This window comes from Ictidomys tridecemlineatus, chromosome 1, assembly GCF_052094955.1.
Source record: "Ictidomys tridecemlineatus isolate mIctTri1 chromosome 1, mIctTri1.hap1, whole genome shotgun sequence".
In the NCBI taxonomy this organism is placed as follows: domain Eukaryota; kingdom Metazoa; phylum Chordata; class Mammalia; order Rodentia; family Sciuridae; genus Ictidomys; species Ictidomys tridecemlineatus.
Window position 1 is genome coordinate 36930085 of NC_135477.1, and position 19362 is coordinate 36949446.

Sequence of the window (19362 nt, forward strand, 5' to 3'; positions counted from 1 at the left end):
GGAAAACAAAAAAGCAGGCATGCTGGTTCATACCTGTAATCCCAGTCACTCAGGTGGCTGAGGCCGGAGGATCTCAAGTTTCAGGCCAGCCCTGGCAATATACCAAGAGCCTTTAAAATAAAATAAAAAGGAATGGCAATAGAGCTCAGTGGTACAGCACCCCAGGCTTTAATCCTCAGTACTGAAACAACGACACCTCACAATATATACCTTAAATTTATATAATTTTAATTTTTTAAAATATCTTTATTTTTATTTATTTTTACATGGTGCTGAGGATCGAACCCAGTGCCTCACGAAGGCAAGGCAAGTGCTCTACCATTGAGCTACAACCCCAGCCCAAATTTTAAAATGATTTTATGTTAATATGCAAGAAATCACATAGATGTAGAAAAGAATATGACCAGTGGTTGTACTAAAGTAAGAAGGAAAATTACAATTAAAAATAAAGTCCTCAGGGGCTGGGGTATGGCTCAGTTATACAGAATTTGCCTAGCACAAGTGAGGCTCTGGGTTCAAGCCTCAGCACCACATAAAAATAAATAAATAAAATGTAGTGTGTCCTAAAATAAAAATATAGAAATAATAATAGTTTTCCAATTACAAATACAATTTATTTTTAAAATATAAAAATTTTAACATAAAAAATAATAACAACATCCCCAAATAAATCTAGAATCCATACTGAAAGGGCAAAGCACACACCAGGGAACACTGAACGCAAACAAGTGTCATTAAAATCAACTCTAAAAACGTTATTGCATTTCAAAGATGAAAAAAAGATGCCCAGCCAGAAAGATCAGTGTCACGACCCCCTTGCCCGCAAGGAAGACGCGACTCAGGAATCTTCTTTCAGCAGTTTATTCAGGCCCTTGATATATTTCTAATAATTCTTCTACTACTCCTTCTACTAAACCTCGGATGCCCCTCCCAGCCTTAATAAAGCACCGCGAACCCCAATGCAAAGCTGCCACGTGTACCCTTCTCACAGGGTGCTAGAAAATGACACGCCAACTTTCTCTGATAAGGAGCTGGGAATATGCCAACTCTCTTTGATATGGAGTTGTCCTTCACAGACCACAACGGAGCAAGCGCCATCATGTAATGGCGACCACAGTCCACAGGAACGGCTCACCACAGATCAGGTCACTTAGAAATTCCAAAGGGGGTCAGACATCTTGAACTCTTGGACTCTATGTGACAGGATGATGTTACTCAGCTCTCGTCTTCCTTCCCAAAAGAAAGATTTCAGTTGAGACTCAGACAGAAGTGGCATAAAGAGCTCATTTGGTGAAATGAAATTATGCTTCAGAGAACGTGTAGCAGGCTGTGCCAAGAGAGGAGGCAAGCTCTTGTTTCTTCATCCTGGGCTTTTATGGCCTGCTTGGCATCTTCCCACCTTGTGGGTTATGCATTTGGAGAGGTTACAGCCATTTCCCACCTCAGTTAAGTGCGCCTCTGTCAATTTCACCATTTGGCAACTTCCCCAGCATAGACTGGATCCATTTTCTCCAGGTGGACAGGGAGCTGTCTGACCACAAAAAAGTGGCACCTGGGAAGTGAAATGGCCAGTTGGGTGCCACCCAGGGACATAGCCTGAACTTCCTTTCCCTATCTTCTTTGCTCTAGCTAGTGCCTACTCTAACCCTCCTGCACCAGAAGGCAGAGTTCCAACCCTCCCAAACTCAAGAATAGAACTGTGAGCCAGAGATTTCTAACCCAGACAGGGATGATGTAGAAAAGCTATAGATTGTCAAGAACAAAATCACAACAACTCATCTTAATGATCTGAAGTGGTTTTATTGTCCATTCTAGATTAGAGTAACACTCACAAAATGAGCTGAGGACTTGAGTTTTATTTTACAAACAGAGAATTTGAAGAAAGAAACAAAGAGCAAAAAGCAGATTGGCCATTTCAAAGTTAACTTTCCTTGCTAGGATTGAACAGGACATAGAACAATACAAATATGTTGGTTCACATCAGATTATTTCAGGTTGCCTTTTTGTGAGAGGATTAAGGCTGAGGGACCTTCACCATCATGCCAATTCAAACTGGCCTCTTTGGTAACTTGGCAGTCTCTCTAACCCTGATTGCTGGGCAGGTCAGACAATACACTGAGTGTCAGCTTGGTGACTTGGAAGTTCAGCATGAAGCTTCCTGTCACAGGAAAGCAGGGAGCTGAAACTCCAAACCTTGGATCTTGGATTCTGACAAAAGAAACTTTAAAGTCAGACATTAAAAGCCATGGCAGAGAACTTTATTATCAGTGAACGAAAAGAGAAAGTGAGGTGAAAAGAAAGAAAAGCTAAATGAGGCTCAAGCAGACAGACAGAGAGAGAGAGAGAGAGAGAGAGAGAGAGAGAGAGAGAGAGAGCCATCTCCAAGCAGAAAACCAGAAAGGAGCCAATGCTGTCTCCAAATTTAGTACTGTTTTATGGTTGGCTTGAAAACTGGGTGCTCCTTCAGCAACTTGCTCCAATCAAGTGTTCAATCCTTCCTGTGGGGTGGTGGGGTTTTGACTTAGGTGGTCCTCTCCAGCCCTGTCATGGTGGCCATCCTATTTAGGAGGGCTTCATCCACAAGTCAATCCCATGTCAATGTGAACACTTCCACCTCGTCTCCTCTTACCCATTCATGCACTGAAACTCTGGAGGAGCTTCGCTCATGTCCCTCTCACATACAGGAAGGCCCCTTGCTCCAGGCAACATACACTTGATCCACAGATGGCTCCTCCTTCCTTCAGGAGGGAGTTCCTGGGGCAGGGTATGCTGTAGTCTCTCTAACTTCAGTTGTGGAAGCAGCTCCCCTACCCAATAATCAGAAGGCTGAGCTTGTGCCCTCCTCAGAGCCTTCACTTTGGCAAAGGGAGCCTCCCTTAGTGTCTACACCGACTCTAAATACACTTTGCACACCCTTCTCTCCCACTCTGCTATTTGGAAGGAGGGAGGATTCCTTACCATCTTCAGACTGTCCCAGGTGTCTCTTCACAGACCTTTCTCTGAACTGGAAGAAATCAAACCTGGCTCATTTTGCAGGCTTGCAAAGTACTCCTCTGGGGGACACTCAGCCACAGGGACCTGAGCGTGGAATTGGGCAGGACCCAGTTTTGAGGATGGTAGAGGTCAAAGTCAGGAGACAGATGGCCTCCCACAGTAGAACAAGGTTGGAGCCAGGAAGGAAACACTGCCATCTGCTTCCAGGCAGGGGAAGACCCTGGGGAGGAGGTGAGTGGGGTGGCCTCCAGTCTCTGGACAAAGGATGAACTCTATTTTCCTCCAAATCATCCCAGAACTGGGAAGTGTTGCATAGTCACTTGTTTTGTTTTTTTCATTTTACTTAAAAGTCCTAGTGCACATGCAGCAAGGAAGGATAGATGATGAGTGGGCGGAATTACAGTGCAAAGTTGTGGAAGTGGGATCCTCCTGCCTCAGCCTCAATAGCCTCTGGGATTAAAGACATGCACCACCACGCCTGGTGACTTGACTTGTTTGTAATTGGGTTACTTTATTTTTGAATTGTTGGAGCTGTTTATATATTATGAATAATAACTTTTTATCAAATGTACAATTTGCAAATATTTTCTTAGCTTATGTTTTCACTTTATTGATTGTGTTATTTGATACAAAGAAGTTTTAAATTTGATACACTTCAGTTTATCTATTTTCACTTTATTGCCTGTGTTTTTGGTGTCAGATCCGAAAAATGATTGTCAAATTAAGTATCATGAAGCTTTTCCCTGATTTCTTCTACGAGTTATTAAACTAGGGATATAGGCCTAGGGTTTTTTCTTTTGTTTTGTTTTGTTTTGGTAAGTTTCTTTCTTTTTCTTTTCTTTTCTTTTTTTTTTTTTGTGTGTGTGTGTATGTGGTTCTGTGTGTCTGTGTGTGTTTGAGTGCTAGAAATTGAACCCAGGTTTTTATGCATGTGAGATAAGCATTCTACCAAGGGAGCTATATCCCCATCCATTGTTTTTTTTTTGTTGTTGAGTTTTCACAGGTTCAGATGTGAGCCTTGGAGAAATATACATCCACCACAATAAAACAACATTAAAAAGGGTTCACAGGCAGAAGAAGAAAGCACTTTAGAGCTCTACTGAGCTGACTCTGAACTTGAGAGTGAGCTACATTTAGAATGATGAATGTCCCCATAGGACTATAGAGTGAAGGCTTGATCCCCAGCCTATGGCACTCTTGAGACATGGTGGGACAAGGAAGTGTGTCACTGGGGAGCACTGGCCCCCAGCCCTTTGCTCTTTGTCTCCAGGCTGCATTGCAGTGACAGTTCCCCCACTGCCTGCACTCACCATGATGTCCTGTCTCACCACAGGCCCAAAGGCACTGGGGCAAGTTACCAGGAACTGAAATCAGGAGCCAGAGCAACATCTCCCTCCTTATGTAAGTTCATTATCTCAGGTGTTTAAGTATGATGACGGAAAACTAGTTCAGAGTCCTACCTTGCTGCATTGTCATGAGAACCATAAATACTGATTAATTTAATCCCAAAATTGTTCTGATAGAGAACATGATATCAATCCATGATAACAAAAAAGGAAGATGAAGCCTCTGGAAGGTAATATACTAAAATTTAACCCACAGGTAGCTACAGACAGTGTTTATATGCTTTCTACCTTTTAACATCAGGTGTTTACATGACAGATAATTAAAGAGTTCAATCCATAAGTTCCAAAGTAGGAGAAAGGAGAGGTGACCATATTGTTATAGTTAAAGCTTTGTCCCAGGATTTCATGAACTGACTTCCACACCACTCACATATAATCAAATCAAGCCTTTATTGAAGCACACAGGTGTCCCCTGACCAGAACATAAAGCTGTTCCCCTGATCAGCCCCCCAAAATGGCAAGGGCACTCCTTATAAGCCTGAAAACCGCAAAAGGGATGTTAGGGGTCTAGCCATTGCAAGCAAGCCAGGTTACAGAAGCGGGACAGTGCAGTCAAGTGGAGGGAAGCCTAACCAATCACAGTTAGCCCAGTCACCCCAGTTACAGAAACAGAGCCCCGTTACCCTAGTTTCAGAAACAATGCCCCATTAGGTAGTTTTGTATTCTTAAAGATTTCTATAGCAAAAGGAAAAGAATATGTTGCCCCAGTCATGACCCTTCTACTTGGCATGGTTGTTTTACAGGATGAAGTCATAAAACAAAATGGAGTCACATTTGCTCCTACTTTCACAAAATCAAGTGACCACCTCCCATTCTCGTAATGCCAGAGGGTATTTTTTCCTTTTTGGTATTTTCTTTTTGTCGTACTGGGGATCAAACCTAAGGCCTCACAAATTCCTGTCAAGTGCTCTAGCACTGAGCCTCATCCCCACCGCCCCACACCACTTTCAATTTGTCTGGAGAGCCAATTGCAAGGGTATAACATTTTCTCAGGTTTTTCAAGGAGATGGAAGGTTATAGTTAAGCAGACTCTTCAAACAGTCAGAATGTTGGGGTCCAAGGCATTGGTTGCTGCTGACCTCTGCATACACAATAGTTTTTTCATTGCTTTTCTAAAGGAGAAAACTTTTAGCGGTCCTTATTCCACCATTTTTTCTGACATCACTCTCTCTTTTATATTGCTTTTTATACCATGCATAGTTTGATGGAAGTTGATTTCATGCCCCCTCATTGCAGACCACAAACATCAAAAAGAAAATGAGAGATGGAAGTAAAACAAAACATTGCACTATAAATGCTATCAGCTTTTCCTTATACAATTATTTTTGCTTTATCAAAATGAACTTATTCTACATATATATTTAACACTTCTTGATACTTGGACACTGACTCATGATATATATGTATTATCCCTCATTTTTGTAGTCACAGAGTATTCCATTTCAAACCTATGCAGTATTTGTTGTCCAATCCCAGTTGATGGACATGTGGACCTGGGTCCCATGTTTTAAGCTAAGGAATTTTTAATACAGTAGAATTAAACTCCATGTTATGTGTGACACACCAAATAAACAGCATCACTGGCCATCCATGTGATAGCTGACTAGTATTTTAGGGGCCAACAACCTCTCACTATTACAAACATGCTCTAGGAAATCTGTGTGAGCCCTTTTGGGCACTGTGGGTACCCATGCAAACCTGAAAGAAAAAGTCCTAAAAACCTACCGCCATTCACAGAAGGTGTTCCAGTTTACGCTGCCACCACAAGAATTATGGCCGTCTCAGCTTAGGTTTTACAAAGGGGACGTCATCAGGAACCAAACTGAGATATAATGCCCAACTCTAGCTGGAAAGTTCCAATGCTGAAACTTTGGACATTCCAGGGCCATTCAGAAATTTGTGAGGCCCACTCTAGAAAAGACCAGAAATATAGTAAGCAACTAATTCCTTCTTGGATCATAGCACACTTTCTTCTACTTCCAAAGAACAAACTGCTCCCAGCTCCATTTTTACACATCTTTTCCTCTTTTGTAGGCCAAAACTTCAAGCTCCATGCTTTTACACATGTGCAGTACTGACTGCTATCGACAAATGGACCTCACACAAGGCCCCACTGGAGATTCACAAGCAGCTGCTAGGGCCAATCAACAGTGGACTCAGGGCCTTTTTGACCTGGTTCCACAACTAAACAACAAGAATGCTTGTCGGAGACTCTTGTAGATCATGAAGGAGCAGAGTGGGGAGTCTGCCCTGCCTACATTTTAATCTGATTGGTCTGTTGTTCTCCTTGAGTCCTGCAAGAACAAGACCCAGACAACATGCAAGACAAATACAGGTCATCCCTCTAGGGGTATTTGAAGCATCCAGGTATCTGAAAACTGTAGTTTCTGGGGAAACAGTGTTTTCTCAGAGCCTAGGATGGAAGGGGAGCTCGTGGTAGAACACAGGTTAGCATGAGTGAGGAGGTGCAGAAGGAAGGAGGGAGAGAGCACAGATAACAATGGAACAGCTTGCTGCTCAGGCACAGTGGTGGCACATGCCTGTCATCAAATCTACTCCCGATGCTCCTGGAAGAGGGGGATCACAGTCCAAGTCCAGCCTGGCATTTAAGATCTTTACTAAAAGTAAAAGATGTAAAGGTTTGGGGATGTAGTTCAGTGGCAAAGCTCCACTGAATTCACTCCCCAGTACCAGGGAGAGGGCCAGGAAAGCTGCCAACTGACAGGAGAAACCAGAGAAGTATCTGATGCATAATGTGACTCATCCTACAAAACGACCTGACCCACTGGCAGGTGCTTGCCATGCTGGTGTGTTCTCTAGTGGACTTACAAGAAAGCCTAAAAATACCTTGTCAGAGACTGGAGGTGCCCTGCAGTGCTAGGGTGCATGCTCAGCAAGTGTGAGGCCCTGGGTTCAGGATCCAGCACCCAAACAAAAACTTTGCCTAGTGTTCCCATTCAAAGAGCAACAAATCAAGAACTCAGGGTGCACATTGCATGGCTTTTTATTGAGATTCAGAGAGGATAGCCAACAGGCTCACTGTCCTGGTGTGCCCAGGCCCTCTATTGTGTGGTGACAGCATCTGTGACAGGCTTGAGCACTTTCTCAAGGGCTTCCTTCAACACTTTCTCTCTCCTCTCTAGGATAACCGCTATGGCTTCATCAAGGGCTATCAGGAAGAAAAACAGAGAAAAGGTTAGAGTGAACCCCTTGCTGTGCTCAGCATGTCACCTGGAGAGGCAGGGGGATGTGGCAGTCTGACAGGAGCAACCCTGGACACATCCCATGGGGCAGAGGCAGAATAAATTCAAACCTGGTCCTCCTGGGGCTGGGGTTGTATCTCAGGGGTAGATGCTGACCCAGCATGCACAAAGCCCTGGATTCAGTCCTCAGTACCACAAAACAAATTTGGTTTATATCCCCAACAACCTGCCTTTGTTCAGTTTGAATGAGACTGAGTATCTGCTCATGGGTATACTGGCTATTTATTCTTCATTTTTGTGTTTGTATCTTTTCCTCTTTTTTATATTGGGTTGTTAGGCCAGATTATCATTTCTATTATAAATATTTTGCCTCTGTCTGTGGCTTTTGTGTGTATGTGGTACTGTGGATTGCACCCAGGGCATACTGCATGCTGGGCAAGTGCCCTACCACTGAACTACACCCCCAGTCCTGTTTGTTTTATTTTGAGACAGTCTCACGAAGTTTCCCAGGCTGGCCTTGGATTTACAATCCTTGTGCCTTAGCTTCCCAAGTGGCTGGGAGTATAGATGAGCACCACTGCACAGGGCTTATCATTTTATATCTTAAATGTTTTGTCCCAGTGTGCTGCCACATGGTCTTTTGTGACCTGGTGTTAATATTCTACAGAGAAGACTATCTGGGTGGAATCTTAACACAAGGATTAGTCTGAACTGATGATCAAACTCAGAGATAATTGCACACCAACAGAAAGGATGCAAAAAGGGGGTTGGGATGGTGACCTTGTTGGGCAAGGAAGTGTTGGCCCCACCTAGCTTTTCTTCTTCATCCTGTCCTCCATCTCTTCAACTTTTAGGAGTTTGTTGTTGTTGTTGTTCTCACAGAAATAGGAATTGAACCCTGGGATGTTCTATAGCTGAGCTACATCTTCAACCCCTTGTACTTTGATGTTGTGATAGGATCTCCATAAGTTGCCTAGGCTAGCCTCAAATTGACAATCATCTTGCTTCAGTCTCAGTGGCTGGGATGGTAGGTATACGCCACTATATGCTGGACTTGTTCTTTTTTGGTTTCATCCTGAATGCTGAAAATTGCATCCCAGACCTCATGCAGGCTAGGCAAGCTCTCTAGCCCTGAGCTACATTCCCCAGCCCTTCATTCTGTCTTTCTCTCCTTCCAACTTTCTTTCTTCTCCTCTTACCTTCCTTCCTTCCTTCCTTCCCTCCTTCACTCTGCCCCATCCCCAACCCCAGCCCTCAGTACCTGGATCTTCATCCTCATTGGTGTGCTCCTCCACGTCCTCCACCACTTCCCCCACAGCATCAACTGATAAAAGGAGACCAGTTCAGACAAATTCAGAGACAAAGTCACCATACAAGCCTGCTTCCCTTCCCAGCACCTCTGGACACCCACGGTGGATCTCGAGGATGCCACTCCCAGCCAATTCAGGATGGCACAGAAGGGCCTGGCTGCTGAAAGGGAGCTGAGGAAGCCCGTTGAGGACAAGGAGCCCTCCATGCTCTCTACCCCTGAGCTACATTCCCAGCCCTTCCTTCTGTCCTTCTCTCCTTCCCACTTTCTCTCTTTTTTCTCCTCTTTCCTTCCTTTCCTTCCTTTCTTCCACCCTTCCCTCTGCCCCATCCCCAACCCCAGCCCTCAGTACCTTGCTCTCCATCCTCAGTGGTGTGCTCCACCACGTCCTTCACCACTTCCCCCACAGCATCAACTGAAAAAAGGAGACCAGTTCAGAGTGGGGCCACCATGCAAGCCTGCTTCCCTTCCCAGCACCTCTGGACACCCAGGGTGGAGCTCCAGGATGCCACCCCCATCCAATTCAGGCTGGCACAGAAGGGCCTGGCTTCTGAAAAGGAGCTGAGGAAGCCCGATGAGGACACAGGGCCCTCCATGCTCCTCAGTCTGGCAGGGACTGAGAACAGGCAGTTGTGACGCAGAAGGTCTCCCAGGTCTTCAGAGAAAAACATCTAAACTGCCAGCTGACCACTCAGCACCTGTGTTCCTCACCTGTCCCCAGGAGCCTCATCTGGCCTGGCCTCTCTTCTACCACGAATCCTGGATTACACCCCACAGGTAGAGAGGGCTGCTTGGGGCAGTGTGGCTCTGGGGGCTTCACCCTAAACTGCCCTCCCCAGCATCTGCACCCCATAGCTCCATCTCTCCTGGTGGGGTGATAGGCCAGGGTTCCCAATGGGCCCTCAGTGGGCCGCAAGGCCTGGCCTGATTCCTGGGATCAGCTTGTGACAGGCCCAGTCAAACCTGCCCTGACCCCACACTGGGGGAAAGAAGCCCTAGGTCCTTACCGGCTTCCTCAGTGGCCTTTTCAGTGCGACGGGCCAGGTTGTCAGCCGCTATTTGCCCCAGGAGTCCCAGCATTGTGCAACAGCAGGCAGTGACAGACGGATGCTGGGGACTGAACCAGTGTGCTTTTATACAGGCCTCTGATGTCTCACTAAGCACCAAACCCTCACCTGACCTGTAGGAGGCTGGGCAGATGAGTCACTGGAGAGGGCAGCTAGAGGAAGAGGCTGGGTGGGGCATGCCAGTGCTAGTCAAGCACCTCTTGCAGTGAGACACCCCACAGTACCCCCACCCATGTCCTAGCAACCCTGTGCAGCAGAAGGACAGGGGTCAGGGCTGAAGCTGAGTAAGAGATGTCAGCCTAGCCAGGGCCCTGAGTGCTCGGAGACAAGGACCTACCAGCTCAGCCCCTGGTATGCAGCTGGTGAAACTGCCCAGGCTGCCCAGTCTGCTATTCAAGGTTCCCAGTGTAACCTAGCCAGGATTTTGGAGATTCTAGGGCTGTGGGGACTCAGGTATCCCCTGAGGATAGGCACACAAGAGTGGTGGGCTGGCTGGGGTTGTAGTCACAGGTATAGCACTAGCCTAGCATGTGTGAGGTACTGAGCTCAATTCTCAGCACCACATAGAAACCAATAAAAACAAAAGTCCATCAGCAAGTACAAAAAATATTTAAAAAATAAGGAGTCGTCACCAATGCCCTTCCTATTCTTTTTTTTTCTTTTTTTATTTTTTTTAAAGAGAGAGTGAGAGAGGGGAGAGAGAGAGAGAGAGAGAATTTTTAATATTTATTTTTTAGTTCTCGGCGGACACAACATCTTTGTTGGTATGTGGTGCTAAGGATCGAACCTAGGCCGCACGCATGCCAGGCGAGCGTGCTACCTCTTGAGCCACATCCCCAGCACCGCCCTTCCTATTCTTAAGGACCTGGGCTCTGCAAATAGAGAAGGTAACTGCATTGAGCCAGGTAGTCACCCTGACTTTCCAGTCAGCTGACTATCATTCACTCATGCTCCTGAGCGGCCCAGTACTGGGGCAGCCAGCATGTGGAAGAATCCTGGAACCTCTATGCATTTGGGGATCAGTCTGTAGGAAAGATTCTGCAAGGTCAGAAAGTCACATTCCAGGTCCTAGAGTAGACCCAGGAGGTTCTCTGGACCTAGCTGGAATTCCACAGAAAGCAGCTTTACTGCTCCTTAAACGTCACACATGGCACAGGCCAAGTTGCTGGGAGAGCTCTGAGCTAAGACCAGTCTCCCTGGGGTGGGTCGAGCATGTTGTGGGCAACAGCACCTCAGGATCCTGAGGCCTCCGCCCCACACGTATCACTGCCACCTCCCTTGGGCAGAGGTGGATCAAGGCTTAAACAATTTGAAAGAGGCCTCGTTAACAAAGGGATTACAATAATTCTCCACTTGCCAGTTATCCAAGTAGATACCTGTGACCCGGAGACCTGGGAAGAACCATGAGGTGGGGACTGTGGAGCTTAATCAGGTCCAGATGAGCCTATGCTGCCCTTGTTCCAGCGCCAGAGGCCACCCAGGGCAAAGGTGGTGGAGGTCGGGAGCCAGGGAAGCTGATGGGAATGGGGCAGAGGGACACATGAGGATGCTCCCTGGACCCATCACACCCTTCTCTGATTCCTTGGAGGTTGTGTGTGACTCTCACCTCCACAGTGGTCCTCTCTGCCCCTCCCCTGAGAAGTGATACCCACCAGCTTCCAGACCCCACCCCACAAGCCCCAGCTAGTGTGCTTGTCAGAGATCCCCTCTCAGGACCCACCAGCCCTGACAGACCCTCCTCAGAGCTCAGCCCCTCAGCAGGGCTCTGTCCACAGGAGCCTGCCTGGAGCCCTGCCCACTGCAGCCTCTTTGAACAGCTGCCTTTCCCTCCCTCTCAGACACTGCTGGCCCTCCACATCCCCTCCTGTCCAGGAGATCCTGTCCCTCTTTAATACACTGCCTCAAGGTGACCACTTCAGTGAGGACACTCAATGGCCCTTTGCCTAGAGACAGGTTCCAAATGCCTGATACAGAGAAGGCAAGAAACCAAACTTCCAAAAATGGATGCAGACACCAGTCCCTTCTGCTCTGGCCTTTGTCTAGTCCCCCTTGGTTTCCCAGCTCTATCAATAACCAGCCCCTGTGCTCCCAGCCCAACACAGGTGCCCCTACATTGCACCCCAGAGGCTGAATCCTTCTCTAGAGACCCTGTTAACCAGGAATGGATTCTGTTTTGGGGGGCTGACTCAGACATCTCCTGCAACAGACAAATTTCAAGTGTCTGGAGCAAGTTGAAGATAACTCAGGTGAAGCCCACCCACCACTGCCTCATCTTAGAAGAGAGCCCCAAGAGAAGGGTCTAAAGAATAGGCACCCATGCTAGTATATCCTGAGTCAGAAGGTCAAGTCCACCTCCTCTTAGACAGAAGACTCTGGAGTTGACAGGAGTAGACTTCAAGGGGAATTTCCCCAATAACTCAGTCTGGCAAAGGAACAACAGGCTAAATCATCAGGTCACAGAGAGTCAAATTTTCTAAGAGCAATTTGTCTCTTAGCAACTATCAATTTTTTAATGTTTATTTTAAATACTCAATTAGGCGAGGCTATCCCAAATGTCTAAAGCATGACTTTTAGTTGTTTGATTGTTTTATTTTTCATTACTTTTTTGGTAGCAAGCATTGAACCCAAATATGCTTAACAACTGAGCCTCATCCCCAGCCTCTTCTATTTTTTAATTCGAGACAGGGATTTTCTAAATTGCTTAGGGTGTTGCTTAATTGCTGAGGCTGGCTTTAAACTTGCGATCCTCCTGACTGAGCCACCCACATCCCTGGAATTACAGGCATACACTGCAGTGCCTGGCTAAGCACAACATTTTCTTGTGTGGTTGGGACTATAGCTCTCACAAACATCAAAAGTTTTGTGATGGTCCATTCTGCCTAGGCCTCCTCCTACTTCTGCTTCATGAATTTCAGCTCATAGTATATGCTCTGCCCACAGATCCTGCACTCACTGACCCCTCCCTGCCACAGGGGATCCTCTCTCATCCAGATACTGGACTCTTGGCTCTTTAGCCACCAAGGGAAGACATGCCGAGCATAATGACCTTCATACATCCATGAGACAAGCAGGCTCCTGGTGGCCATCAGAGGGCCCATTGAAAGAGAACTTGAGTAAAGGGACTGTTCATGGAGATGGGAACAGGCTTAGGGACCAATGCGCAATGGTGAAGCACCCAGTGAGCAGCAGTAGTGGCAGTTTTATGTCCTGGGTCCACAGGGGCAAGAGAGGCCTTCACAGCCTCCAAAAGGAGCCATGGCTATAAAAGAAAGGGTCAGCAGACAGGAACCACCACCATGATTAGAGGAACAAAGCTGCCCCCAAACCATGCCCAGCAAGAAGGTACCTGGGGAATCACTATTTCTCCCCTGTCCACTTTCCCAGGATGTTCCCTCTGGGCTGATCCCAGTCAGGGTCAGGGTGAGGGGGCCAGGCAGGGAGGAGCAGTGTGTGGACAGAGCAAAGGGAAAACGCCTGCCAGACTTCCAGGTCTGGTGGCAACATGGCAGTGGTTAAATTCTAAAGGGTCCCATGTCTCCTTCCAACTCTAGGGAGCAACCAGAAGAAGCAAAGGAAGGCCACCATCCCCACATCCTCACTTCACTGTGGAGAATGAGGACAGAGGAAGATTGCAAACCCCAGAGGCAGGTGAGGCCAGCAGCACAGGTACAGGAAGCCAGGGAAGTGAGGAGGAACAGGAAGTGGGGAGGGACCAGAGGGAAGGTATCCCCTATTGCCAGCCACATACTCCCAGGAGGAGAGGACTCTCAGAAAACTCCCCAGAACAGAACTGAGGAGTTCTTTCCACCTCTTCTCTACCTGCCCCTCTGTAGCTCATATCTCTCTCTCTCTCTCTCTCTCCCTCTCTCTCTCTCCTTTCCTATTTGAACACTGACTTTATCATGAAAGGTGATTCCAAATGAAAACACTCTGGGTAAAAGACCACTTAGAGGACATTTAAGAAACATACTAATTTAGACCTCTGTAAGAGAGCACCTAAATACCAATCATAATGATATATACCAAAAATCAAATATTCACCATATCTATTTTAAATATGAGAGGAAACAGAACTCTGTATTCTTTTTTAAATATATATATATATATATATATATATATATATATATATATATATATATATTTTGGTTGGACACAATACCTTTATTTCGTTTACTTATTTATTTTTATGTGATTTTGAGGATCTAACCCAGGGCCTCGCACATGCTAGGCGAGCATTCTACTGCTGAGCCACAACCCCAGCCGACCAGAACTCTGTATTCTAATCTTGCTGTAAAGTCTTTGGTTCATGAACTATGAGATCTTGTTAAAGGATTCAAATGAATGCATCCTTTCTTTGGTATGTAGTTACAAGTAAATAAACAACATGCTTATGACTGCAAACAAATGAATTAAGTGGAACAAGACAGACAGCATGGACTTGTCCATGTCTTTGTTTTTGACAGCCTCTAATCCTGGAAAAAGGAAGGTACTGAGATGAGTAAATGGTCTTTGTATATGTGAGCTCCCAAGGGGTTCAGTCTATGCTGAGTAGTGCTAAGAAACTCAGAAACTGGGGCATCTGCAGACCTTGCAAGGGTCTAAAGGAGATCTCTCCATTCCATTGTCTCTTCTATATCCTGCTCATCTGAAAATCCACTTACCCTTTAGCATTTGGGACCCTTAAGTTGAGAAGGGAGGGGGTAGAGAAGAACAATTCTTCTCAGAGTCTTTTGCCGAATTGTCCCCTTCAACCACTGTCCCGGTTTAGCCTTCATCAGCTGTCACTGAAACTTTCACAAAAGACAAAACTCTTGAAGCTTTCCATGAAATCCCATCCAGTGACATTTTACCCAGGGGCCACACATGTGCCCTCTGTCTTCGTGGAATGCTGTGTGAGCCAAAGATGCCAGCAGTTCAACAGCCACAACCTGCCCCAAATATTTGTTTATTGGGAAGCAAAATGGGGAGTGGGCTACAAAACTGTGGCTAGGATTACTAAGACCAGATTGAAGAGTGCCATAGCTGCACTTGGGTGAACATCACTGGTGTAAAATAGTGAGAAGACTGGGGTGTCATCGACTGCCCTTCAGAACACACATGATTTAACCACAAGCAGTACTTTATGAAGTCTTAAACTGTAACCTGAAAAAAAGCTCACCAACCTCTTTAGCTTTTGAATTAAGCAGAAAATTGTACATTTTTCACAAATTTTCTTGCAATAGAATAGCACACAATAGATATGAATTGTTAAACTTCACTTCAAAAAAACATACATTAATTTTTTTATATTCTTTTTTTTTGTACCAGAAATTGAACCCAATAAGCCATATCACCAGCACCTCTTTATATTTAATTAGAGATAGGGCCTTAGTTGCTGAGGCTGGCTTTGAACTTGTGACTCTCCTGCCTATCCCCCCAAGCTGCTGGGAGTACAGGTGTGTGCCACTGGCCTTTGCACCCAGCAATGCTTTCATTTTATATATGTATTCTTTGAGATGGGGTGTCACTCACATGGTACATGATTCGCCTCAAAATCCTAGAATTGTGATCTTCCTGCTGAGCCTTCATCGCAGCTGGGAACATAGGTTACACCATGCCTGCCTGGCTCAAAACGTACTGCTTTTTATTAATTTTTTTTTGAGGAATAAATTATTTCTTTATATTTATATACTTCTACAAAGTATAAATGCTAATTCAGAAAGTAACTTTATGGAAAAAGACTCTCTTAAGTGATACACAATTTTATAAACACTAATTATTCTTCCAATTCTGGATATCCTGGAAGTCAGGTCACTCACAACTAGGCTTGTCTTCCACTTGAAGGTTGGCCTATTCCCCAAGTTGAATTTCAACTGGGGGAAATATATAGAACCCACCCCCAAAAAAAGAGAAAAGAGAAAAAGAAAAAATTGAAACCAGGGGTGCTCTACCATTGAGCTACATCTCTAGTCCTTTTCATGTTTTTTGTTGTTGTTGTTTTGTTGTTGTTGTTGTTATGAAACAGGATCTTGTTAAGTTGCCCAGGCTGGCCTCAAACTTACAATCTTCTTGCCCCCAAGTCACTGGGTTTACAGGTTAGTGTCACCACACAAGGCACAACACCAAAATTTGTCCAACATTCTGATAGTATTTTATTTCAAACTCTGATCTCTGCCCAGTGATTACAAAAAAAGTTGCCTATTAGCTCGCACAGTCTCTGCTGTGAAAAAAAACTATCAGATGTTTGTTCACTGAAACATATTTTCTCTCATCTAGACTCAGAAACTAGACATATGATTTTTTTGATAATTTTTTAATGTTTATTTTTTAGTATTTGGCGGACACAACATCTTTGTTTGTTTGTGGTGCTGAGGATCGATCCTGGGCAGCACGCATGCCAGGCCAGCGCGCTACCACTTAAGCCACATCTCCAGCCTTAGACATGTGATTTTAAAAAGAAAAAGGGTTCATGGCTATGCATACTAGCCAACCACCTGGGCCCAGCCATCAGACATGGTTGAACAATGAATCTGCTCAAAAGATCCAAGCAGGGCAGGAGGAAACAGGGGTGGTCTGAAAGAGATGGATGGCTTCACAACGTCCAGCCTCATCATCACCAGGGTTTTACCCCAAGAGTCATTTTTGTCATCAGGCTAGCTGCGACTTATGGTCTTCTCTTTGTGCCTCTTCACATTTTCCCCAAGGTTCCTGCTGGAGGCCAGGAATCCATCATCACCATCTTAAGGATGAGCTGCTTAGGGGGCGCCCACGGGGGAACAATCTTGCCATGCATTCTCCAGCTCCCGTAGGGTTCACCAGGTGTTTTTCAAACACAATATAACCCAAGACATCCTTGGCACATTCTTGTCCATACATCAACCGCCCCAACCGATCATAGATGGCTAGAGTCTGCCGTGTGTGCTTGCGGACCACACATGTTCCTCTGGTTCACCAAACTCTAGCAGCAAACCTGCACCACCTGGGCTGGCTCGAAAGATTCCAGGAAGCCCCAGCAGACAGTCTTATACTCCATGTCCCAGAATAATCCAGAAAATAGTGTTCCGTTACCAAAGTGTGGTCTGAGTTGTTTGGACAAAGGTGAGCTTCTATGAAGAAATCCTTAGCTTTTTCAGGGAAGGCCTCTGTTTTAAATTGGCATCAAATTCTTTTATCTTCTGCATTGACAATTGTGGTGCTGCATTTTTCTTCAATCGCTCAGTTCTCTCTTTCAGTCCTTCAATTGAAAGAGATGACATTGGAGCATCACCCTCAGGAGGAACATAAGCATCAAAGATACCAGCTGTACAGGCCACATGTCTGGGCCGGTCCAAACCTTCTGGGGAATAACCAATCCTGCTTTCCAGGCATGTTCTATAAACTCCTTTTCTGTTTTGTATTTGGGTTCATAAGCAGGAGGTGTGAAACGTTCTTTACTTCTTACTGGAACGACAGCTATAGACTGAGTCATCAAGAGGGACTGCTGAGCCCACCATCCCTAAGCTTTGTATAAGCAAGACAACCTCTGAGGCATGGGGCCTGCCGTTTTGTTCACGCAAAGGCCATTGGGATGGGGGCTCTGCAAGAAGTGTGTGAGGTAGGAGAGAAGGCGCAAAGGGTGGAGCTGGCTTAGTAGTCAAAACACACTGCTTTTAAATATGAGAAAGAAAACAAAAGCTCCATTGCACATGAAGAAATCCTATCAAGCAGGCCATGGGGGCACAGGTTTATAATCCCACCAATTTGAAAGGCTGAGGCAGGAGGATCACAAGTTTAAAGCCAACCTAGGCATCTTGGTGAGGCCCCCAGCAAATTAGAGAGACCCCATCTCTCAAAATAAAAATAGAAGGGCTGGGGATATATCTCCTTGATAAAGCACCCCTGGGTTCACTCCCAAATACAAACAGCAATAACAAGAAAAATATGGAAATCCAATTGCCAAGTTTACTTCATAAAAGGCACATGAAAATGATTACACAACCTTCCAACATGAATTTTTAAAACAACTGAAGACACTTTATAAACAGGAGCAGTTATGAAGGAAAACTGTAAGTCAGGAATACCAGAATTCTCAAATGAAATGGCCAAACAAGAGGAGTAGTAGGATGTACATAATTCATGAGTAAGTTAGAAGAAATATAGATAAGACATGCTGGGCATGGTAGTGCATGCCTGTAATCTCAGAGATTCAGGAGGCAGAAGCAGAAGAATGGAAAATTCAAGACCAGCTTCAGAAATCTAGTGAGACTGTTCCTTAAAAAAAAGGGGGGGTAGGGAAGGGGCTGCAAATGTAGAGCATTCCCAGGTTCAATCTCCAGTACCACAGAAAAGAAAGAATTGAAGGAAAGTAGGAAGGGAGGGAGGGAGAGAGGGAGGAAGGAAGCAAGAAACAAAGGAAGACATTTTCAGATAAGAAGCACAAGAAAGTGGATACCACAGTAGGTAATTAAGGAACAAAATTTTTAAATCAAAGAAAAAAAGGAATCATAAGGAAATGCAGCATTGTGTGTGTATCATTTGGGAGTAAATGATTCACATGCAAACAAAGTAGGAAAGACCCCCATACCCATACTTGGAATTTCCAAAGAAGGAAGCCAGACTTTGGCAAGTAGTTAATATTTTAAAATAGAGCTACATACTTATGTGAAAAGAGGCTCAATATCATTAATCATCAGAGAAATACAAATCAAAACTACAATGAGAGAGCATCTCACATCGCCCATTAAAAATAACCAGAATATGTCAGGTTGTCTTTTTGTGGGAGGATTAAGGCTGAGGGAAGTTCATCATCATGCCAATTGAAACTGGCCTCTTTGGTAATTTGGCAGTCTCTCTAATCCTGATTGCTGGGCAGGTCAGACAATCCACTGAGTGTCAGCTTGGTGACTTGGAACTTCAGCATGAAGCTTCCTTTTACAGGAAAGCAGGGAGCTGAAACTCCAAACCTTGGATCTTGGGTTCTGACAAAAGAAACTTTGAAGTCAGACCCCAAAAGCCATGGCAGAGAACTTTATTATCAGTGAAAGTAAAGAAAAAGTGAGGTGAAAAAAGTAAAAGCTGGATGAGGCTCAAGCAGAGAGCACTCTCAGGGCAGGGGATGGGGGCATCTCTGAGCAGAGAACCAGACAGGAGCCAATGCTGTCTCCAAATTTAGTAATGTGTTATGGTTGACTTGAAAACTCGAGTCCCCCTCCAGCAACATTCTCCAACCAGGTTTTTAACTTCTTCACATCGGGTGGTGGGGTTTTTGACTTAGTTGGTCCTCTCCAGAACTGTCATGGTGGCCATCCTATTTAGGAGGGCTTCATCTACAAGTCAATCTCATGTTAATGTGGACACTGGGGTCAGTAACCGGTCAGAAGTTACCTTACTGCGCCTGCACTACTAAAAGTGTCTTCTTTCCCAGA

The 19362-nt window shown here is 45.3% G+C and overlaps 1 protein-coding gene and 1 pseudogene across 1 annotated transcript; both read right to left on the bottom strand.

The window, feature by feature from the left end:
- Positions 1-7386: 7386 nt before the first annotated feature.
- Positions 7387-10095, bottom strand: LOC144366233 (protein FAM25A-like). The gene is made up of 4 exons (XM_078020108.1): positions 9920-10095; positions 9265-9327; positions 8865-8927; positions 7387-7569 (listed from the first exon to the last, which is right to left on the bottom strand). The coding sequence occupies exons 1-4, from the start codon at positions 9990-9992 to the stop codon at positions 7463-7465; spliced, it is 306 nt and encodes a 101-aa protein (XP_077876234.1). The 5' UTR covers positions 9993-10095; the 3' UTR covers positions 7387-7462.
- Positions 10096-16606: 6511 nt separating this feature from the next.
- Positions 16607-17489, bottom strand: LOC144366236 (large ribosomal subunit protein mL45 pseudogene; annotated as a pseudogene).
- Positions 17490-19362: the final 1873 nt, after the last annotated feature.